At 42.1% G+C, this 25,104-nt stretch overlaps 1 protein-coding gene across 1 annotated transcript; it reads right to left on the bottom strand.

The window, feature by feature from the left end:
* Positions 1-1,871: 1,871 nt before the first annotated feature.
* LOC138593938 (G-protein coupled receptor 26-like) lies at positions 1,872-8,551 on the bottom strand. Its single transcript, XM_069665022.1, has 3 exons — positions 7,884-8,551; positions 6,892-7,005; positions 1,872-2,103 (listed from the first exon to the last, which is right to left on the bottom strand). Exons 1-3 carry the CDS (start codon positions 8,549-8,551, stop codon positions 1,872-1,874), a joined length of 1,014 nt encoding a protein of 337 aa, XP_069521123.1.
* Positions 8,552-25,104: the final 16,553 nt, after the last annotated feature.

The raw sequence follows: 25,104 nt of genomic DNA, 5'->3' as shown, positions 1-25,104 counted from the left end.
TAAAAGGCAAATGCATTTTAATGCTCAGCATCCTCAGCACAAAAACGCCCTCAGCGTCAGCTGTTTTTTCTCGCTGCGCAAATTTTGGAACACCGCCACACTCTTCAGTGGCACTTCTCCCTCACCGACCAATCAAAATCAAGAAGGGGCGGGACTTCAGATATCAAATCTGTCAACAACAATGGTGGAGGAGAAGCTAATCCATTCCTTTTTTTGTGGGTATAATTTTCATCTAGAGCTGCTGCTAATGCCAGGCTTCCTTTTCATTGTTTTCTTTATAAAATTTCCACGTATAAAAGCAAATACATACAGAAGGATTTAAAACAGACTTAACGGTCACAACCGAGGAAGTGCCGGCAGACAACTTTTGTAACCCCTTTCGTAAGCGCCTGTGAGAAGGGCTCTGAAACTGAGGTTATGGGCGCTGCCTGCGCAAAAAGCGCCGTAAGTGGACACAGGCCCTTACAATCCAGAACCATCCTTCTAACTTCTAAGTTCCAAAACTTTAATTTAATAAGAATTAAATCAAACGTGTGAAAGGTGTTTCAAAATGTAGTTTTGAAAAGTAGTTTTCAAAACTATGTTGTACTTTTTGGTTGATGAAAGAAATCATAAAGCACCACCGGAAGTTAGACCAATTGGATCAGAGGAAACAATTAATAATATTGTATCTTTTCTTGCACTAGTAACATAAATATTGGAATCTAACCTTCTAAAAGAAATCTACTTTAGCAAGTTAGCTGTTTCGACCCTGATTCATATCCATTATGTCTGACATGCATGCTAAAGTATGTTCAATCAATTCAGGCAGAAATATCTGTTACACATTCACATCTCTACAGCGTCTCCACTAACGTTAAAAATAAGATGAATTCTGCTTCCAGAGCTGCTTTGTTCGAACAGTTGCTCGTATCAAATATCACCTGATGTCATCAGTCCTCATGTGATCCCTCTGCTAAGCGAAGGAAAACAAAGACATCATGTACATGTTCCTTTCCTGACCACCTTGCTCAAATGTGTGTGAAAGCATGAAGCATACTCTACTGACTCCTGTCTGTGAGTACAGAGGGGAAAGTACAGTCAATCACGCTCCACTTGAATAAACAACCTGAGGGGCTCACAGTCAGTCATGACAGCAGAGGCAGCCGGTTTGAAGGCTGATTTTACCCGTTAAAACTCGGCTTTGCTGGGTCACTAAGAAGTCCTTCAAAATGGGGGCTTAAACGCAAATAATGGCAACGCACATGAAACAAAAAACCCTCATAGTTTTTCTTTTTTTCCTTCCACAAAATAAAAGTGTCAAGCTTGTTTGATTGGGAGTGTGTTTTACCCGATCAAGTTTTGGTTAGGCTAGTTTTCAGTGCTACATAAAGTACCAACTTGTCATTTGCACAGACTGAAACACACATACAGCCATTTCCTACTCTTCTTTTTCAAAATATTAATATAAATATGTACTACAGTAAAACAAACGGATATTCTGCAAAAGCATCTTATCTAATATGAGCCTGAAGCTACTGTAGTTAGAATAATGATTCGAGGAACCGGCCCCTTCTGCTCGGATGAGCGCGTTTGTCTCTCCAGGTGGAAGCGAAATCTGCCGTTGCTTATCGTCCTCACAACAAGTTCACTGCACTGATCGGCTGTTCTGGGCGCTCAGTATGCAAGCACAGTGGTATTACTGTGCGGGGATTCGCCCTTGTCTGTAGTGACTTCTAGTCTTTTGGGCATGTCAGACAAAATTCAAGCAGACGTGGACAGGAACGACCAATATCTACTCTCTTCTTCACTGACGATAAATCAGCTTCATATTTCCCTGACTGTTCCCAGGTCAACCCCTCAGACTGTATCCCATCATCCCCCGCTTCCTGTCACTCTGCCGTGGGTATACTGTTGACTTGGTTGTTGTCGATCCTGCGGCTGGACGCGTTCAAGGAGCTCCGCTTCAGCAGCCTGTTGATGATGTCGGTGCACGTCTTCTTGTACTGGTGTCTGAGGAGGGAGTACACGAAGGGGTCGCAGGCCGCCTTGCTGTAAGTTAAGCACTTGGAGACGATTCCCCAGTGGGGGTTGATAGGCACCGCTGGAAATAACTCCACGATCCTGCAGGCAAGCAAAAAGAGAGGGGGGAGAGAGCAAGAGAGAGAGAGAGGAGGAAAGGCAAGTCAACATACTGGAAAAGACATGCAGGCCCTAAGCTTATTATGCAGAAATAGAAATACAGTCTCCAAGAGGTTGATGCAGGGGGGATGGTGCTTCTTTACTGCTGTTAAATGATGTACAGTACTCGTGCTTATGTCTAACTAAAGTAAACCTTAGGAGACTTAGGCTGACATTGTTTGCATTCAGCCACCAGATAAAAAGGTAGAAAGCTGTCAAGTTTCCTTTTTCTTTCATGTAAGTAGATTCACAGTGTGAAGCCACTTTTCGTCTCATTTCTACAGAGGCTGACGAGGGCTGCAGCGGCGCAAAGCTCCACACAGCTTGAAGATTCCTTGAGCGAATCCCGCTTTCCGTGTGTTCTCCTTGACATGTTCTCCGGCTTCCTCCCACACTCCAAAGACAAGCTTGTTAGGTTATTTTAGTACTCTAACAAAAGCCCTGTGATCGATGGGCGACCTGTCCAGGGTATACCCCACCTCTCGCCCAATGACAGCTGGGATGGGCTCCAGCCCCACCAGCAACTCTGAACAGGATAAGCGGTGTAGATAATGGATGGTCGGATGGGTGGCAAATTTAGATAATGCAAATTCAAAAACACATACAAAATCAGCAGGTAATGATGGTGGAGAGTCTGTTTTTGTATTTGTTTTGGTCTTTTGTCCATCCATCCATCCATCCATCCATTATCTTCTGCTAATCCAGGGTTGGGTCATGGTGGCAGCAGGCTCAGCAAGGTCGCCCAGACGTCCCTCTCCCCAGCAATGTTTTCCAATGTGCTCCTCCTGGGGGATTCCGAGGCGTTCCCAAGCCGGACGGGATATATAATCCCTCCAGCGAGCTCTGGGTCTGCCCTGGGGTCTCCTCCCAGTTGGACGTGCCCGGACAACCTCCAAAGGGAGGCGCCCAGGAGGCATCCTAATCAGATGCTCGAACCACCTCAACTGGCTCCTTTCGACGCGAAGGAGAAGCGGCTCTACTCCGAGGTCCCCCTGGATCTCCAAGCTCCTTACCCTCTCTCTAAGGCTGAGCTCAGACACCCTCCGAAAGGAAACTCTTTTTAGCGGCTTGTATCCGCAATCTCATTCTTTCGGTCGCTACCCAAAGCTCATGACCTTAGGTGAGGGTTGGAACATAGATCGACTGGTGAATCGAAAGCTTTGCCTTCAGGCTCAGCTCCCTCTTCACCACGGCAGTCCGTTACAACGCCCGCATGACTTTTGTATGTTCTTGGGTCAGCCCTACACACAGGTCTGTATGTAACTGAGTGAGTGAGTGAGTGATGGTACTTTCAGAGCCCTATAGAGAGAGAGTTGCGTCATCGCAATTGCGGATCATGGAGCATACTGGACGTCCACTGACACGACTCTCTCGCTATATGGCTCTGGATACTTTGTTTGGGGGAGTCGGCAGAGCTGCTCCTCCGCTGCTCGTCCTCTGTCCTCACCTATGTCCGCAGCGCGCACCTGCTTTCAAACACGTTGTCATCGGCCTCATGAGGACAGTCCTTGTAACACATTGCCCACAAAAGCGCACATTAGCCACATACTCGGTTTTGACCTAGACTTGTTCAAATGTACATAATTTCTAAAATTTGCTCGTATATCCCACTAAAAGTTTTTCAGGCTGCTGCAGTGTGTTTGCCCTTAACGGCCACCGTACATTATTCAACTGCAGTCAGCAGCATCCCCCTTTTGAAGAGCCATCTGATCTAGCCATCTGATGGATAAACCAGACCTTTCTAAGCAGATATGAATGCCTGGAAACGAGCCAATAAAGTTTGATTGGTATTTAATACTGTATGAGAGTGAGCGCCATAAGCAGAGAATCTTAAAGGACAGAGGAGAGCGAGTTCTTCCAGCAGAGAGAGGAAAAAAACACTTGATTTAAAGTGGCCCCTAATGATCTTTTTACACTGTGGCCTTTTGTCTGCTTCAAGCAGCTGCTCCCTGTCACACTCATAAAGATATCAAATTGGGCCAATTACATTAATTTCTTTCAAGTAAAGAAATATTTTACCATATGTGGTGTCATAAAAGGTATAAAAAAATCGCTGATCCTTTGCTCCGGCACTCTGTATGATTACTCTGTCCACAGTCAAGCTCTGTCAGCACATTAACACCGGCCTTACATGGGCCAGTAGCCATCAGTGGCATTTGCCCACACACTCCACATCGCCGCAGAGAACAGGAGGTTAAGTCAGCCACAGCGCACGGCACAGCAGGGCTTTCACTACACACATGATGACCCCGACAACAAATGAGCGCCGGAGAGGCAATGGAGGAGCTTTTAGCGTAATGTATTCACACTGTAATTAGTAAACTGCCATTTGCAGGATGAGAGCATGTGCCGCGCTGCTGCGGTCGTTCGTTACTGACAGTTACTGATAACGCAACAAACTGTCAGTGCTTGTTGTCCGAGTGGATGAAAAATCCGTCTGTGACACTAGTTTTATTTTAAAAAGTCAAAATATGTCAAATTAAATATGTTCAAACCTCCTGGATCATTTCATATCCTACCACACATCCATTTTATCTCACATCACCCTCACATCTTAGGAGCAGGGGTGAGTTTTAAATTAGACACAGGGGAACTCATTTAAGAAAAATATCTCCTTTTGCATTTAGTTAAAATAATATGGATCAGGGGGTAAAGGGGATAAAGGATCAGTTCATCCACACTCCAAATGAAGACCAGCTGTTTCCTAAACTGATACTACAAACGTATTCTGAGCAGGATTCAAGCCTATAGCGTGATCATCTTTAAAAACTGATGTACATCAAAGTCAGACTGTGTGCAGACTTAATGCACTAAGAGTGTTTCTGATGATTAAAAGAAAATGTGGATGCTGGTGAAACAGCTCCAGAAAGATCTTGGATACACAAAACAGGTAATCAATCTTAATATTGATTGCTTTCTATCTCTTAATTTATTCGCAGTGGCCTTCCAAAGTTGTAGCTTGATGGATGTCTGATTTGTATCATCTACTGTTAAAATTACCGTAAAATTCGGTGTATAAGACGCACGTTTAATACACTTTTTTTCATCTGAAAAGTGTTCCTATATACTGGTGCGACTAATATACCAGTATAAAATGCAGAGAGAGGTCTTTTATTGTGTTACAGTGTTTTACGCAGACAATGGCGCTACAATCTAGCCTAAGCTTCGTCACAGACATGTGACGTCATGATCGCCAGGGCAGCCGCCATCCGCCAACAGTCAACGTTACTGTAGGCTGAGCTCAACTACCGCACCAGTATCTAGCAGGAGGGCAAACTTGACATGGTGAAAACAGATGTTAGGCTGTGATTTCTGTGTGTTTTGAATGAAAATATATTGCAATTGTGTTGAAATAACTTGTATACATTTTTTTATTAATAAATAGCCTTAGAAAACCTTTTTACCCCCCAAAACAGACTGCATCTTATATTCCGGATTTTACAGTACATGTTTAAATAGGCAGTTTATTTATTTTCTTTAGTTTTATTTAGTTTAGTTTCATGTGTCCAGGTTTGGGACTGGCAACATTAAAAAATATCATTTTCAACGGCAAGATATCTCGAAGATCTCAGTTTTGTTCTCTTTGGCGGCACCTATGGCGATAAACGATAATTGCAGGAGCATACTTCCCAGATATCCAGACAGTGTTGACGTCCACGGTTGGCTCCGGTTGTAACTCTTGATTTTCCTCGCTGACGGTCGCTTTCCCTTTTAGACTGTTTGCCTTCATCTGAGCGTCAAATTTGTTTCTTTTTCTTTGGATTTTCACTTATTTTTGAAGTTGTTTCTGTAGTCATCAATCTTTTCTTTGTTTGTTCAGCCATAGTAGATTACTGTTTACTCGCAACACTTGCAGAGAGCGGAAAAGCAGCCGCTTAGCTCCGCCTACCCTCTCTGGCAGACCAACCACTGCTGGCTGATGGAAAACACGTCACTAACTGGGCGCAGCTTGTGATTCTTTCCACGAAAGTCACACCAGGCACCCAGTCTGTAATGCTGAAACTGCAAAGGCTCAATCACCATTGTGTTACCTCATTCGATGATAGTGACTTAACAGACATTTATTTCTAAGATCTTCGAGATTATTACTTTAAACTGGATAACTTCCAGAACAAACAGGAAACTGAAAGATAAAAGAAGTGGGAAGTTTGATTTTCTTCTTCCCCGTCTTCTTTTTTTTAGTTTGTTTTTTTGGGGGAAAAACAGACCTTAGAGAACATGTTGAATTCTGAACTCGTTTACTTTTCCTTCTTACATTTGTTTTCCCATTTTTTTTAAATACTGTCTAAGAGATAAGGAGTGAGCCATTCTTTGGTTTCTTTTATCTCCCTGACAATATATATATGTTAACATCCTCCTGTCCTTTATATCATTTTAACTTGTCCACTCACACATAACTTGTGTGTTTTGACATCCGCTCTTTGTCCAGTGATTAATGCGAGCGGATTCTACCTGACTAACTGATGCACCCGACGAACTTGAGGAGAAAAAAGTGCTGGTGCTGCAGCTACAACAGCAGAGCAGAGGCATATTACTTATCACAAGGTCAGCCAATCTCATCTTCCAACTCCGGCTGGTGTGGAGAGGCAGCAGAGGGGCGGTGGGAGAGTAGAGGGGGGTTTGACAGCTGAGGAGGGAGGTTTCGGGGGATACCAGCGAAACAAAAGGCCTGTGTATACGCCGCAGTGTGCCAGCGTAGTTTCCCTCTTCCCTCCTCCTGCATACACTCACCTTGTGATCACGTAGGGTGCAAAGCAGAGCATGAAGGTGCCGATGAAGGTGCTGATCTTCCTTGTGGCTCTCTGTCGTCGCCTCTTCTGCTCCTCCAGGCAACGCTGTCGAACGCTGAGAACACAGTTCAATGGGTTTAAAACAAAAACAAACTCAGGAAAGAAAACAAAGTGTCTCTACAAAACTTATAAATGACAGTGAGGAGTGACTGAACCTCTCTTCAGGGGTTAAATACAGCTGAGGTAACATAATAACTTTATAGCAAAGACTCTGCAAAGTGAGGATCCCTTACTTCAAGAAGTACGTCTTCAATTTGTGTGTGTAGACCTGAATGCACCATGCCTATGATGTCATAATGACACAAGTAATATTTGATGAAATCATCAGTGTGAGAAAAAAAGATAAGCAGGAACCAGGACGCCACCACGCATCTTATAGACGGTTTAACTGTGATTTAAAACACACACATACTTGTTTTTGCTACATCGTGAGGACAACTGCTCGGATGGTACAAATGGGGACCCTGCTTTTTAATTGAAATTAAGGGATTGTTTTAACTCACAACTGCACACACAAACACACACACACACACACCGAACACACTTACCTTATATTAGTTTGAGCTATAGTAAAGCAATGGCATTTCAGTAAAATCTGGCTGACATTTTAACAGAATGAGATTTAGCATCCTCTCTGAATACTGAGGACAAGCTTCAAATGTCAGAGCAAAGATGGCAAAGCATCATTAACTGTACTGTTACTGTTCTGAACGCAGATAAAAAAAAGATGGCATCAAATGTCATCAGAGAGTTCAGAGGGTACAGTTTGTTCTCTTTCTCTCTAGATGCTGTCTTCTAGATGATGAAACTTAAAATGAGCTAATCTGCCTGAGAATCTTAATGAATAATAAACATGGGAGTCTACATGGTCAAGTGTAGTAAGAGGTGTCTGATGCAGTCGTAATAAAAACAGGAGCAGTTCCAGGGGCTCACCTGGGGTGTATATCCACCAGCAGCACCAGAGTTTGCATCGTGATAACGTCTATCCTCTTACAGTGAAACCTCGCCACTTTCAGCACTTTGAGGTATGTGAAACACAGCACTATAAAAGACAGGAGGAAGGTGAAGGAGTGGAAAAAGACCGTAAAGATGACAAACTGGGTCCGGCTGCTCGCCCTCGGGTTGGCCAGGGTGCAGGACGCGTAAAGCCGGTGATATCCCACCCAAGAGAGGCACGCGGCCACCGTGGAGAAGGACACGGAGTGCGCCCACGTGTACCCGAGCACAAACGCCGCGTCTTTGTGGCGCATTTTGGAGTGGTATCTCAGAGGGAACACCACCGCGATCCACCTGTCGATGCTCAGAGCTGCCATGCTTAGCATCGAGTTGGTGGACAGGAAGGTCTCCAGGAAGCCCACGGTCTGGCAGAAGCCGTCTCCTCCCGGCTGAGCGTTACTGACAAGTCCCACCAAAGTGAGCGGCATGTTGGACACAGTCAGCAACAAGTTGCAGAAGGTGAGGTTGAGGTTGAACAGACCTGGGACCTGCTTGCGGATCTCCGGGTTGTACAGAAAGCAGATCAGCACCAGGACGTTGGACAGCAACGACACTATAATAATGACAACCACCAGCACAGACAGGATTACCTCCGCAGTGTCCATCCTGTGCGCCCCGAACTCACTTATCCCCACTTTTTCGGTGCATATCCAGTGTTGTTTTGCAGCTGCAAGATGGCATTAATCACCCATAACCGTGTCCAAGCATCCCCAGATCTCTCCACCGGTGGAGTCCCCCTTCTTTCTCTCCACTACATCGCCTCTGCGCGCGATCCTGGGGAGATGATCAGGAGGATTCCGGCATGATAAAAAAAAAGTAGGATCAGGAATTCTTCTGAGCGATTTCTTCCTTTTTCCTATCAACTACAAAGAGCCCGGCTCTCGTGCCACAGCTGCTCTACTCTGGCTCTGCGTTTTGCAGAGGGGTTTTGTCGTCCTGTGATGCGCTCTCGAGGTATCACCCCTCCGCACACACTGCACAGTGTGTGGGCTTACTGATCTCTCCCTCGTCTCCTCCGAGAGACTAAAAGGACACTGATAAGAGCGAAGCGGGGATTCCCACGAGAAAAGGATAATTGCGTTTGATTCCCATGAGTTTCCTTCTTTCATTATCCAAACTTTTGGTGGATGTGGAAAAATATACACTTAATGTTTTAATGATTGTTATAGCCTATTATTATTAATTGCAAGCGAACTAAGTGATGCTATCAGCAAGGTAGCAAGCAGTGCCATGCTAATAATAAATACAGTAAAGGCAGCAAGCTGCACAAAAGAGCACACACAATATCCTGCACATTTTTAAAAACAAAAGCAATCTTATTCTTTTCCCCCAATTTGGCTCCTTCTGACAAGTTTTATTTTGGAGTGTGATCCCATTAAATCTGGGTCTATTTCATCCCAGCAGCCTCTCTCCTCCTTCATGCTTTACTTATTTACAAATCAAGTGTGCCTCATCAGATTGATAGGGAACAACATCCTCTGATTTCCACAGGAAGCCGGATGACGCCCCCGCACTCTGATGCCCCTCTGGACTTGAATGTGAGGATTTTTTTCTCTTCCTGTGTAACATGGGACTCATCGGAGTGTGCTGAGGCACGTGAGCCACTGAAGGCGCTGGAGCAGGGTGAGGTGGTGGTGGTGGTGGTTGTGGTTGCCATGAGGGGAAGGGGAGGGAGAGTGAGAGTGTGTGGGCGGAAAGAGTTATTGTTACTGCAACACACATGCACAGGGTGCTCGGCTGTGGAGATGTGATACTATGCAGGCCGCCGTGTTCTCTTCATTTCCTGCTTGGTGGCAAAGATGAGCGGGAGCAGGAGAGTAAAAAGGGAGATTTGCATTGAAAGTGAAGCTCATTAAAATGCCTGCGTCGTATGAAGTACGAGCTGATGTTTGCTCTTGATGCAAAGAGAAAGGGGAAAGGACAGGAAGAAGTGCAGCTGCTGGGTGTTATTAAGCTGAAACGCAGCTCCATCTTAGCCCCTGAGTGAGGCTTTGGCTCTGACGGATCATTCCCTGCATTATACTTCCACATGTGATGGGCCAATCAGCCCGCAGCGCAAGGAACACTCGAGCGTGTGTCATGCAACTGCTTGTGCAGCTCCCTCCTGTCAGTTCGGGGGCTTTATCAGCGCAGAGCCACCGGTTGATCTCAGGCACAAGAGCAGCTTCATGTAGGCCTCGCTTTAATTATTCTTTTCATAATTAAATGCCAGCTCCTCAGACAATAAAGCTGGGAAAAAAAGTCATTACGAAGCTGAACGGAAGTTCAACCAGGAGGACTTGATGCCCGCTCATTATTTATATGCTCTCTTCTTCTTTCACTCATCAGCTAATGGTGGTCGTCTCCAAACCATATCTTTCCGCAAACCTCCTTCAGCGAATCACCTCATCGCTGTCATGAATTATGAAACCATCTTTCAGTGTTGCTGTCGTCAGTTGTCAATTCAGGCAAATTTATGCAACCCGCCTCCTCAACTTCTGCAAGTTCAAGTTCTCTTCACATCACATCCGCTCAGATCATCCACACTTCTCCCCCAACAGCGTCTGGATTCCAACTGGGGCGGCCCGTGGCAACACAAGCCCCTCGACGAGAAAGTTTTTTCTTAACCTGGGCCCATTTTTTATATATTTCGTGGTCTTGATGACTAAAAGGAACGAAACATTTATTAATTGGTCCGGTAGATCACCTGAGCTAGCTGCTCGAAACTGCCTGCAAAGCCGTCAACATATTCCTTTGGGGCAACTGTGCCCAAAAAAAGTATAATGAAAGGGCCTTTTTTGGTTACTTAGATCAATCAATCAATCCATCCATATTTATCTATATTGTACCAAATCACAAGAGACTTTACATAAAGAGCAGGTCTAAACTGCACTCTTTGTTGAATTATTTAGAGGGACCCAACATGAATCCAGCAATGAGCAAACACTTGGCCTACAAAAACTTCATTTTAACAGGCAGAAACCTCGAGCAGGACCTCATTGGTGGACAACCATCTGCCAAGACTGGATGGGCCGAGAAAGAGGGAGAGAGGGAGAGACAGGAGGAGAGAGATGGAAAGAGAAGAAGAAAAAGGACAGCCGCACACAGCGACAGATTGATAATTATAGTTACCATGCCAACAATAGTAGTAGAAATATGACTATGAGCAATAACAACCATATTAAAGAGTATGACATAATAATTTTACATGCTCAGATTGCTATTTTAAGTGTCTGACAACATTATGATAAGGATCCCTACCTCATCTGTCCAACTTCCTGCTACAACTCACCTCTTACAAGTTCTCAGAGTGAGACCTCTCCTTGTGTAAGATCTATGTTCCTTTAATCTTACTCTTTAACACACAGGTCTATCTCTTTAGGGATCCTAACCGTAATGTTGTCAGACACTTGGAACAGCTGCCTCTCATTGGCGAAAACAAGCACTTTTAGTGGTTTTACTTTAAGTGTACGTCTAATGCAGTTGCCTCCGGTGGTTATGAGGCCGCCATTACAGGCTGTTTCACGACTGTAGGCTGAAATGATGTAACGGACAAATATGAAAACTGTAGACATTTAGACCAGTGGTTCCCAACCTTTTTTCCTTGGATTCCACCTGCTTGTATCTAAGAAAGGCTGAGCCCCCTGAGCCCGCACACATGTGCACCAAAACAATAAACATTCCAAATCTTTATTGGCAGCCGGTAGTAACCCTAAACACCCCTTTTAGTTAAATTCAAATATCTGGATGTAGGCATTTCCGCATGCATGTATCAGAAATATATGTGTGCATACATGTGTATGTAAGGATGAATGTATTCTTTAATAGTTGAACAGACTTTTTGGGGGGCCCGGACCCCAGGTTGGGAACCACTGATCTCGACCACCAATAATGTCGAGATCTGAAAATACTGTAACTTTTAATATAGATATATTTTTGGGCCTTTTTACGCCTTTACTGAAAGAGCCTGGACAGTGGATAGTGTCAGAAACAGGGGGAAAGAAAGTGGGGTTGATAAGAGGCAAAGGGTCGAGGGTGGGCCGCCACATCGAGGACTGTAGCCTCTGTATATGGGACAGGCAATTTAACAGCTGAGCTAAACCAGCGCCCCAAAATACCATCACTTTTTTAAAACAAATCTTGAGGGGAACAAATAGCTAAAAACTTTCGTAGCTCAAATTGGGGATTCAGATTTAACATGTATGGATGACATCACTGTAATTGTGACTGATTTTTTTCTCTCTAGCCAACACATGTCTCTAATAATGGACTTTTTCTTGTGATGTATCAGTCAGAACAAAGCCTCACAATTATCTCCATTAGACGCCATAGCACATTAGACATCGGCGCATGAAAACAGCCTTTGATAAATATGGATGCTGTTTTTCCGATACAAAAAAAACCGTCCTCTTTCATTTCACCTGAAAGAGTCTTGAGGAGAGCATTATGTTAATGCAGATGCATGTAAATGAGGTCTGATCTGAGGCGGACACATTGGCTTTGACGCCTCGTGGCCTCAGGTCATATCACCTTGAATTATTACAGCAAAGTAGCTCCTTTGTCTGATGTTTTTAGAGGATGACTAAGAGATTAAAAATGACGTATAGTCACAATAAAGACGCCAAAAAAACAGAAGGACGTGTATTTTTATGATGTAAAGATTAATGAAGTCATTACTGACTGTTTTTATCACCTATTGCACAACATGGATGAGCTACAGAGGGATTCTTAAGTTTGCAAACTATATGATTGTGCAAAAAGTGGAAGTGTGTGCAAAAGATATAAACAAAGAAGTAAGCAGCAAATCCTCACATTTGAGAAGCTAATCATTCAGTCATTTTGCTTGATTAAAAACACTTAATCAATGACCTACATTATCGACTTATCCACAAATTGTTTAGGCTCTAGATGACTATAATGCCACTTTTACATGATGTGTCGAGGACACACTTCTCACTGCATTATCTTCCACTTGAAACGCTCTTCACACCAACAATGATGATTATCTTCTCAATCTCAACTGTGCAAACATGGATCTCATGTCACCTCGTGTCACACTTTTTAGGTGGGAATCAATCGCGCTGCCTGTGTTTGAGACAAGTCCAGACGCATCAAGTCCACACTTTGAGGGTGACACCTCATGTCAGAAGGTTTAACAAGTGCTGGACTTGACTGTGAGAGATAGTAGGATGTGAGAGAGAGCCTGCAGCACTCCTCCTTTTTTTTTTTTGCTGTGAAAGTGTGGATTTAAATTTGCTGCCAGGCCCAATTCCACACTTGACTTCCCGTGGATTGGCAGGCTGGTGTAAAGATGTATGTCATGGCTGCTATATTTCCTGACTCACCTCTTGAATATAGACTTGTCACTTATATTTTGAATATGTCAACACTGGTGACACAGGATTTCTGTTGCGAGAAAAGTTTGGGGAAAGTTTGGGGAAATTTGGTGCGAATGTGACAATTGAAAAGTGCCATGTGCCTGCATACAATATGAGCTGACTGGCAGCTCAGCAGTGTCATGGCTCCTGAAGGTCACACAGGTAACAACAGGATGGATATTCGATTAGACAAGAAGCTTAATATAAGCTGAGTGAAATGCCAACCTGCAAGTGAAGGCAAAGCGAGGCGTTGTCAGCTAATGTCGATAATGATCATTCTGAGACGCCAGCTTCCTGTTAGCTCTGGCTTAGTCTTCACCTTTGCTAAGAGTTGGATACTGGCTGCAAAAAATAGAGCCAAAACTGCTGCTTAAAGCTGGCATTACTTTGCAGTGTCCAAAACTTTTATCACTATATTATTATTTAAATGTTGCACTTATATTTATACGCGCATCTGCTTTAAGCTAAAGTCACAGGCTGCTAGCTTAACTTAGCCAGAGATTGGAAGGAGCTAGCTTTGCTTTGTCTAAAGAAAAACACACAAACTAAAATAAATGAGATACATTAAGTTAATTTGTGAGCATTAGAGATACTAGCAGGTAGATTTTGCCCCCTTCACGGAGCAAGGCTAGCTGTTTCCCCCCGTTTCAAGTCTATGCGCTAAGCTAAATTAGCGGCTGCTGGCGTTAGCTTCAAAGTCAAAGCGGTATCGATCTTCTCATCTAAGAAAACAAATAAGCCCGCTTTAAGCTTGAAGCAGTTGAATGTACAAGCCACACAAGTGCACATAGATGTTTAGTACATTATGATCACACTGTATGGATGTTCAAACTGCCTCCCAGATGAGAGGCTTTTGTCCATGTCCTCAATACGTACGCTCGGCTGGACAATCTGAGGTCCTTGTCTTTACACATCAACTGTGGTGACGTGGAGGAGACCCAGCACCATGGTCTGAGGTCACCTTCAGCAATTTATAAACAGCAAATATAGGTACTGGACTATGGAGTATAGGCGTCTTTTTAATAAGGATGTTTGAGGATTTTGGTGGTGTGACGACAAGGCCACAAAAAGGCAACTGACACGATAACAACACAAAAGGATTCAACTGTTTTGCAGTAGCTGCTGACAAATCGCTTTTAGACTCCTTGTGAATATTTGGACCAAAGAAAGACGACAATTATCTGTAATTTGACAGTTTTCTGCACGTATGCTGTTAAGCTTCTTTTGGATGAAAACACATTTTTGGTGTACTCTCAGAAAAGAGCTGTAATGAACCGTGTTTTGGGAGAAAAATGGGATTTTTTGACCAATTACAAAACAAACGACAGATGTTTCTGCACATTCACCCTTGAAGGTGTCAATCCAGGTCGTACATCAACTGAAGTACGAGGCAGTCTGTCTTTCATCTCTTTATTTCACAGATGGGTTCACCGTGTCATTATCAGCTGTTTGAAGTCGACGCTACATCAAGCAGCGAAAAACAAACAATCTGCAATGTATTGATCTTATTAGCAATTATCCAGCAAAGTTGAAAGTGTCAGACTCGCTGTGAAGCTGCGAGGTTTAGATTCAATTAGATCCAGGAAAGGATACAGCGGAGCAGCGCGTGTTGTCTTGTTCTTTCAGGGAGCAAGCTTTTAATGTACTGTAAAGAACAAACTGTTTTTGTTATTTAGAAGTTGACTTGAACACTCCTGACACCAGAAAAGTTTCCCCTTGCCTACAAATTCTGCATTTGTTTGGAGATATCTGTTTAAAGAGAAAAAAGTGGCGAGGAGCAGATCTAAAAAAATATCCATCCAGTCTGAGCGCCATCCAGATATGTAGCCTGGAGAAATCTTTGACCTTAATTTGACCTCAATTAAAAATGTTCCCCAACACCCCTTAAAAAGGACAGCTGTTATTTCAATTATATTTCTCTTGTATTTATGTTTCTAATGTCGATATGAACCATTTCACCCCCTGAAGCTAGAAACCAATAACCTATAACTGCTTCATAGACAGTGCTGGCAGGCATCCACACAATCTATAACGTTTAGGCCGAGTATTGTTGCAACAGTGCATTGCCCTTCAGATTAAAAATACATATATACACTCTATAATACTTACCTGAACCATTCTTGCGTGAGTACCCACTGCCCTCAACTTACAGGCTGGGAGGGGGTCTTATAAAATAATTCACAGACTGCACAAAATCCTTCCACTTCTCCACTATAAACCTAGATCCCCCCGCCTGACTCCTGCTCTATCTTGTTTGTTGTATTTTGCTTGTGATTTCATCCAGGAGGGGAAGCTCGAACTTCAGCACACCCCCAGGCATCTGCACTCCATTCCAGGGGGAGCAGCTGCTTGAATATACTCACTAGAAAAGTACATCACCAATTAACATAAGGTGTTGATGCCCGGGCCTGCCTTTGTCAGACCTGTCAAGTTAATTTATTATTTCGACATTTCCTGTTTTATTTTGTTAACCCTTGTCTCTCATCTTTTTCAGTTCCTGTCAAGCTGTCTCCCTCACCGTTGATCACCGGGTCCCTCCCTAATGTGTTGCACCTGTGTCTTGTTACGTTCACGCCTTTTCCTTCTTAAGCCCTGGTGTTCCCTCACTTCCCTGCCAGATTATCACTTGCCTTAGCAGTAGATACATCCAGCTCTCTAAATTAGTTATCCAAGACCCTCGTGTTTGACCAGTTTTTCCTTACCTAGTTCCTGTTTTATTTTTTCCTATATGATCTCTGTACCTTTGCCTTCGCTTCTTGACTTTTGTGTATCGGACCCCAGGTTTGAGGTTTGAATAAAGACCACGATTTCGGAACTATCACCTGTCTCTGCGGTTGAATCCTTACTCGGTGCCTGACAGCCTTTGGTTCTGTGAATCCAAAATCAGGGTCTCCTGCAGGGAAGGCAGCTACCCTACCACTAAACCACTAACCCATATGGCTATCCATAGCAACTTTCTTAACAACCACCATAACCAACTCCCTGATTAGTAGGTGTGTGCACCAAAAGACAAAAGTATCTTCTGACCCAAACCCTACTCTGTTGTTGTTTGCCTCCACCGAAAATTCAAGGGGCGGTTCTTCTTCTTTTTGAGAGAAACAAACAAAAAAATCCTGCATGTGCTCACATGTGTGGCAAATGAAGCCGACTCTGAAAGAACACATAGTTGTAGTCAACTTCCAGGATGTTGTGATGTCACAGCAAAGTTGACCTTTGAACTTTTTGTAAAACAAAAAGTCACCACTTCGTCAAATCATCCTGTGAGACAGTTTTTTTTAATCATTTTAAATATGAATTATTGGGTTATGGCCCAAAGCATTTTTGTTAGGTGTAGGTGACCTTTGTGACCTTTGACCAACAATTGGAATCAGTTCATCCTTGAGTCCAGCTGAATGTTTTTCCCTTAAGTGGTTCCTAAATTATTGCATTCATAATTTAACACAAACATACATTAAAACACATAAAAACATTATAAATAAATAAAAGATCATCCCAGAGCGGGGACAGTGTCTCCAGTACGACAGATTCAGGCTCCTGCATCACATTATGAATTTTCCCCAGGACAACAATGCCGTGCACTTCAGCATCCTTGAGCCTCGCCCTCGCTCAGGAGCTGTTGAATGGAAACACCGACGGTCTTCTGAGACTTGACTCGTCTTTTTATTACTTCAATCCTCCACAGCTGTGGAGTTCAACATTGAGCGGCAGACCTAGGAGAAAGCAGGGAGAGAGCAGGTGATTATTACAAAGAGTCAATAACAGTTCTGTCATTATTACTGCTAATGCAGACTTAAAGGAAGAGTTTCAGAGGTTAACTTTCTAGATTTTAAGACTCATCTACATCCACTACTGTAGTAGAAAATAATTTAAGCTTTTATCTCTTCATATTATATTTTGTTTTTAAGAAAGCTAGCCCAGGTTTAAAATCTGCCTGCCAGTGCCTCTACGATCAGTTGTAGCACATTGTTTCTTGGTGGTTAATCCAAGTTGTTTGTGATTAAGATATGTAGGCCCTCAACAGTTTATCCAACAGCCCAGAACCTCTGTGCAGCAACTCAGATATACCTCTCAGGGACAACACTGTGTCCAATTGATTAGCAAGAAATAGGCTAGTTAGCAGCAGCTACATACATTTTACTTTAACACTTCCTATTTGATCCTAAAAACAATCAATAATGTCTTTATTAGAGAGCTTACGTGCTGCTGGAAAGGCATATTTTTGACCTTTAAACGGATTCAAGCTAGCTCTTCTTCCCCCTGCTTCTAATCTTTAGACTAAGCTAAATAACGCTAAGCTAAGTTAATTGCCTCTTAGCTCTTGCTCTGAGGTATTAATCCTTTCGCTCTCTACAAGAAAGTAACACAGTACATTCCCCCAAAGAGTCAAACTTTTCCTTTTCAGTGTGATATGTGTGGTGGATAAATAGCTTTGAAGCTAAGCTATAGACACAATAGTGCAGTTTGAGCTTTAGTAACTTTCTCCAGGAAGGAAAAGGCGACCTTTGGAGGCCACCGAACCACTGTACTGTTTATGATTGAGACGTAGATCAAAGTGCAGGAGTATCTTGGAATAAAAGCTTTGTTCACTAAGGAGCCAAGGAATTTTTCTAAAGGAAGCCCCGCCCTTAACTCCATGTAAACGTGGTCCATATTGACATCTTCATTCAAACAAGATCTGTTGCCGTACATCCATTATAATCTCCTCGACAACCTGCGGTGTGCTGGTGTTTCACACCTTCCCCCTGCTTTGTGTTGGAAAGTCAATTTTCTCATTCACTGATCTAACTCACTTGCAAGGATTAATTTGCGGCCCTAATTTGATTTCACAGTAATTTAATAAATCCCTAAAAAATGTCATCAGTGTTCCATTCACCTTTGAGAGAAACCTTAATTAGAAACTCTAATGCGTAATTATTCTTTTATTTCCGGCTTAGTGTAGCCAGCATGAATAGAATGCAACAAGGGGATGACAGCAGATTTGGGCTTCAGAAAATTAATTTCATATCAGCGCGATTACATGTATATGAGAATATAATTTGTTTTTGCCCTGTTTGCAGGGAGCCGACTAATCTGGCTTGCAGGAGACTGCAATTAACCTCTCCAGCGTGCAGGCCTCACACAGTGATGTGAACATTAATGCATCATTAAGGTGATACACACGAGGCTGTGCAGATAGAAGCAAGATCAGATCCCTCACGGATAAGCTTTATGAAGTCTCTCAGTGAATGTGATGTAGATAGGTAACAAATTGTTATTACATCATATTACAAATAGAAATGACGCAAGAAAAAGCTGCTGTTTCTTCAGGCGATCGGCTTATAAAATAGATCATCTTGGAAGTTCATCGTCCTAAAGGGACAAGCGTGGTCTTCACTATATATCATGCACTCCTGCCATCTAGTGAAATAATGCAGCATTACACACACAGGACATAAAGCATAAACGAGCAATGAAGAACGACGGCAGCAAAATTCACTGGTTCCTCCTTGTGGCAAAGCAAGGTCAGTGCTGTTCTTATCCACTGTTTAATTTCCCTGATATTTATAGCCCACGTCTTGTTGAGTGGCGTTTGTGAATTACATGGCCTGCTTGTCATAGACATTATAATATAGCGCTGAATTTAAGTGAGAGGTGACCTGCAGACTGGGCGTGCAGCCAAGAGGCTGTGGAGCCAGATGAAATATTACCACCAAGTTTTAGACTTAACAAGGTGTCATATTAATTTCTGCTCAAATATTTGCACAAAGCTGATAGTTTTTTATACAACACCAACATAGTAGACAAATAGACAAATACTCTTGATTTAATGAACAACACCCACAGCAGGACGTCACAGGTCGGAGTAAAGGGCCCAGGACAAAACTCCATTTAACCTCTGCAGTGTTTCGGGAGCGCTCGTCCTGCTCCTGCAGCTGGAATGAAGCCACTTCACTCCTTGTTGAGATTAATAGCAGGCACACATGGGGGCCATTAATGTTGAAAAGCCACTGCCCCACCTCTTCCCCAGTGCTACCCTGGGAGCCACAGCCTCCATAATGGCACCACTCTCTGAATTAATGGCGCTCACCGGCCGTATGAAGAAAAAAAAAAACGGGATTTTAATAATAGGGCCTCGGTGATACCAGGGAGGGAAATTGAAAGAGGGCGGCAGGGAAACCTTTTGTGCCTTCAGGAGCAGCACAGCCGAGCTAGATTAACACGGCTAACTGTTCCTGGATTATTATTGCAGATATACAGTTCAAACATTTGTGATGCCAACAACGACATTCTTTCTATCCACAATTGCCGTTTCAGATATTTAAAATGTCATTCTGTCTAGGACTAATAACGTCACTTTTGCCTCTCATGTGTTGGGCTTTCAATATCAGGTATCCAGTTTTAAATTTTTGATGTCCTGACTGATTGAAAAATAAATTCAGTTCTTACAGGGAAAAAAGTCATCATTAGGATACCCACAATGCACTTGTTACTTGTGGTACTACGTGTTTTTACTATCTTTAACATATTTACTTTGTAACCTTTTTATGTCACTTTCTTTGTTGACTACAATTTCAGATCAATTCAGCCTCATTAAATTTCAATGAAGTTTATCAAAGAACTAAAAATAATAACCAGGAAGCTCTTTGTTCTCTGTCGTATCTCTCCAAGCTTCCCTGTACATATGGAATGTGTAACAGAGTGGAAAGATGGTCTCTGCACTCAGACAGCCAAGGTTACAACGTAACCAAGCATTCTCTGTCGTACTGAGACTATTGCTGTGTTTGAAATCAGATACTACGTACAACATACAGTGTTCAGTGGTAGTCTGTAGTACGGACCTGTTCGAATTTCTGTTTCCGTAAGCATCGGCAGGCGACAGTTTCCAGTTTTGGAAAGCGTTAGCCCGTCAATAGCAAAAAGCTGCTTCTTTAGATATAGCGCCCCCTTCTGCTGCCGTCTGCCTTTTCAACTGCCGTTGTGACGTTCCAGCACTTGTGGGATACAGTAGGCGAGGTAGACTGGAGATTTTTTTATGAATCAGAACGACACCCTGGTATTTTTGGCATACTGTAAATGTTGCTTTTGTTTTTTTACTGCATACTACATTTTGGCCAAATCAGTCCATGCTGCTACTATAGAATGGCATTTAAACCGCAGCATTTCTCCATAATCCATAATCCATATGTACGAGGCAGCTGGAGACATAGCGCCTTCACTCAGAGAACCAAGGTTACAACGTAACCAAGCGACCTGGGGTCACCAAAGAAAGACTGACTTTTTTTAATTTTTTGATCGTGAAAGCCATGTTGACAAACTTCATGCTTATGTTACACAGTCTGTGGGTGCATTGGTGCATCCTTATGTCTACATTTCCCCCCTAATAGTATTGCAGTTTTAATATACAATATGACATGTTTACTTACAAAATTACTATGGATATCTTGAAAGTTTTTTTCTACTATTTAGAATTTTTGAAATTAAAATTTTGACTTGTATTAACCTTTGTCAGCTTTGTTAGCATAGATCTGAACAGTATGGTGCAAATTTCAGCCAGAAACGTTCAATGAAACATCCCTTATGACAAGTATCTCTTTCAAGTAGCAAAATATTACAGCAATAATGTTTCTACTATTAACAGAGTCCTACTTTTTTTAACGCTCCCTGTGCCTTGCAGCTATTTGTAAGGCTACACTGACAGGAGATTACTGCTATAGGCCCTGGATGTCCATCTGCCAGTTCTGTAACAGTATCCAAGCGATGGAGGGCAGAGTCAGCACCTGCAGTAAAAGTCTATAATCGACTGTCAGCAGCCAGCAGAGGATTTTTAAACTCAGGCTTAAAGATCCCAGTATATCCTTACAATGACAGATAATGCTTCAAATTGTTTTTTATAAATGATTGTTTATTGGTTTTGTTCTAAGTAAAGTCGGCAACAAAAGAAATATAATCCTCATCCTGTGTGTGTAGGTCTTTAAATTTGGGTAGGTTTGTCTCCAGGTAGGGTTTTTTTTTACTATAGAGTATATCTATTATATTCTACTTGAATGTTACACGTTCTGCCCTGTACACAGGCCATTCACTGCCCACTGAGTCCTGCAGAGGGCGGGGGAGACAGCCCGTCCATCGAGCACCCCTTTCACCTGAAACCAAAGACGCACCTCTTAAAGAGAGTCACTTGCAATCAGAAAGCCTCCATTTAATTACAACACACAGGAAATTACCGAGTGAATGGGTCAGGCGCTGATAAGAGGCTGAGCCCCGGGGATGACAGCTCCTGAAACCTGAGCACGCCAGATCTCAAAGCCGACTTATCACAAAGGCCAAGTCTGGAAGCCTGACAATCTGATTGTACTGTCATCCAGATTCATAATTAATATATTTATCAAATTAATCGCTGAAAAGAGCCCCGGCCTCCTGAACAGTAGGCAGATTCATTTGCCACTGGCTCGGCTTACCGCTAATAACAGTGTTGTCAGTGAAATAGGCCCCGGAGTGGGCCGATGCCCCAGACCTCATGACAGACAAATTGCTCATCTGTGTAGAGATGATATGGGGAATTTAGAGAGTGAAAGAAGAAAAAATGTCATTGTTTGGTGACAACCACAATTGCACCCTTGTTTTGGATTGTGAGTACAGAGTTGGAGGGATATGAAAGGGGCCTTTTTTTGTTGTTTGGGAAGAGCTGAAAATACCTGTTGTTATACCTCTGGTTTTACAAATCACTCATCAAAAGGGGGCTGACTCTGTCGCTGCCACATGTTGTTCAAGTGAAGAAGAAAGTTCACAGCATTTCATCACCTAAATGAACATGAAACAGTATTATTTAACTTTCTGCCCCATAAAGCGGTGGGTTCAAACACATTTACGCTCACCAAGGTGGCAAAATCTACAAGTTTTGGAAATGATTTCAATAGAGTTTAGAAACATGTCTTTCATAGGACTGCTACTTAAAGACATCTGAAATATGACAAGGGCCTAAAACTAAGAGCATTTGGCCTTTCTGTAAGAGGTCACAAGACAAAAAGTTTAGGATCGTAAACGTTAAAGTAACGAGTAATTAAAGCTGTTGAATAAAACATTTCAAGAGGAGTAAATGTACAATAATTTCTTTTAAAATGTAGGGGAGTTATAACTTAATAGATGGCTGCATAACATAGAAATGCTCATGTTAACTCAGTAAGTAAGTGTTTAAATACTTTTCACATGTGCCCGGTGCTTCATTCAAGTAAAAGAAGAAGTTCAGATTAACTGCTCATGCATGCACGTACAAGCTGTCTATTTTTTACAAATTTGGCTAACAGCTAAAATGTTGCTGTTAGCTGACCTGCTCATTATGGACCAAAATAAGGGACAATTCCATCTAGAAGAATTTACACTACAACAAGTTTGAGGTAAGAGAGCCACTGCTTTAGCTACACAAGGGTCTTGTATAACTGCAAACTAACACAAACATGTGAAGTGAGGTGTACAATATGTCAGGAAGGGTTAAAGGTCAAGTCTAAACTAAATTTAGCTCATTTTAGTTATTTATTGCGACATTTTCAGCTTGTAGAGTTTTTTGACGTAGACTTTTAAAGTCCTCTTGTACCTCTGTATGAAGCTCGAGTTTTTAATGCAACTTATATCATTCCTAAGTTATCTCCTCAAAGTTGTTTGTTCTGCTCTATGTTGTGAAAAAAACTAGAAACTTTTAACTAAAATTTAAAATGTATGTATAAGCCATGAAAAATGTTCCAGTTCTTTCCATATCTTTAAACAAGGCCAAAATAAACTCACTCTTTGTGTGTTGTTATTGTTGTTGAGAGCAGAGTGGCCTGCAGGAGACTAAACCTTTCTCTGTTAAATACATCATGTCACTCATTACCCTATAGGAGCCTATTACAAACCAGACACATATGGTTCAATTAGAGCTATAATGAGAATCTTAAAGAAATGCTGTGTGAGAGTGAAGAGCAGCTTTTTGTCTCCTGGATTCCCATCTGGACCCCTGAAAAGCATGAAACGGACCATTATCATCGTCATCAGCCCAGGTCATCAGTAAGTGATTGTGTGGATGTAATTAGAGGATAAATGTCTGTATTAGAAATGCCTTCAAGACTCCCAGAAGGTCGAGGATCATGGAAAGTAGGGCTGAACGATTTTAATAACATATCAATTTTTTTTTTTTTACTTATATTGCAATTTCTATATGATCATTTTTACATCATTATTCTAATTTTCATTGAACATATTAAAATGATTATGGTGTGATTTTTGCGTTACTTACGTTTGTGTATGACGTGTACGCCAGAACATTTCTGCAGCACAATACTTAAATTAAAAAGACAAAAAGACATTTTACCTTTAATAAATATTGCGCCTCCTATGATTTAAATATTGCAATAGCGCATGTTGCGATTTCAATAAATTGTTGATTAATTGTTTATGTTGCTTTATTTCTTACTTACTTCCTGTAAAGATGACATTTATGTTTACCAAATGCATTTCACTGTCCCTCTGAAAACTTTAAGGCAATGATTACCTCTATTAAACAGTATTATTCTTAGTCTTTTTAGTTGCTCTATGCCACTGTTTGTCAGCAGTTACAATCTACTCTATGGTATAATATGATATACATAATATTACAAAGTATATTTATTATATGAAACTATATTCTTGAGCTGTGACGTCCTCCACACAGTGCTTGTGTGACGGTGGTGCAACCTTCTTCCAGCCGAGAAGTATCAAGCTTCTAAGCACGGTACAGAATGCTATGGCCCCGGCCTGGTTAGTTGTTAGTGGCGTCTGGTATGCAGTCAGTGAGTTAGGTTCAATAAATGTGTTACACAAAAAGATGTTAAAAGCACCCGTCCAAAATTGTCTTGATTTTATTAATGCCTTCATTCTTCATATTGTAGTTGTAAAAAAGTACTAATTTTAATGTAATTTACAAAACACTAATTATTAAAGAACATCTTCATCACTGTGAATATCAATTTGTTTGACACTAACTGTTTTGCAAAATACAATTCCCTGGAATTACGTACTCAATGCTTTTAAAGTAATAATACAGACAATTACCAGCACAATAATTTATTTTCTAACTGCTAGACTGCTAATCTAAACTTTTTGTAATTTTTTTGACGTTTGACACATACACGATTGTCTTGTTTATTATTATTTCCCTTCATTCTTTCTCTAGTATTTGCATATTAAAAGTAGTGATTGAGTAATACATTTACAAAAAGGTACAATAATCCCTTTCTCCTCCCGTTTACAGCACAAGAAACACACCATCTCCTCTTGTTTACTCTGTAATAATGTTGTTTTAACATGTTGTCCTCCTCAGTACTTACACAGTTGCTGTTTCTGCTGTCTATCAGCAGCTACATGAGGTCCTTTTTTCACAATAAGAGCGCGGCTGGTTCAGCTCTGCAGACTGAATGGAGCCACTCTTCCCTGCCAGCAGCTGCACCCGCAGGTAGCAAAGGCTTTTCAGCGGGGCCGGCCTGCGCCAATCAACTTAGTTAGAGGGCTCTCTCTGTAATTGCCAACTATTAGAATATGTGGCATGAAGGGGTTCAACGCTATTTTCAAACACGGCAAAATGGCACCAAGGCCTCCTCTCAAATCCAGAGATAATTGAACAATTAAACTTTAGCATACAAATTACCTCTTCATATGGCAGGACTAATTACCGAGGCAGGCCAGTCACAAAGAGGCTCTCCGGGGTCGATACTAAAACTGTTTTTCACTGTTTCAAGCTTCATTTTGAGCCGAGTTTAACTGTGTTTATCGTATCAGTTCAATAATTAGCAATTAGCAACATTAGCAATTTAGCA

Source organism: Semicossyphus pulcher, unplaced genomic scaffold, assembly GCF_022749685.1.
Source record: "Semicossyphus pulcher isolate SPU_LCO1_2020_fin unplaced genomic scaffold, fSemPul1.0.p SCAF_16, whole genome shotgun sequence".
NCBI lineage: Eukaryota > Metazoa > Chordata > Actinopteri > Labriformes > Labridae > Semicossyphus > Semicossyphus pulcher.
Note: the sequence above shows the minus strand (reverse complement) of the source record. Positions and strands in the feature narration are given on the sequence as shown.

What these genes read in the sequence shown, in the direction of transcription:
- LOC138593938 (XM_069665022.1), bottom strand. Translation starts at nt 8,551, where the DNA reads ATGGACACTGCGGAGGTAATCCTGTCTGTGCTGGTGGTTGTCATTATT. An exon ending in CTGGTGGATATACACCCCAG is followed by an intron (nt 7,006 to 7,883) that starts GTGAGCCCCTGG and finishes CTGTGTTCTCAG; the next exon opens with CGTTCGACAGCGTTGCCTGG. An exon ending in GCACCCTACGTGATCACAAG is followed by an intron (nt 2,104 to 6,891) that starts GTGAGTGTATGC and finishes GCTTGCCTGCAG; the next exon opens with GATCGTGGAGTTATTTCCAG.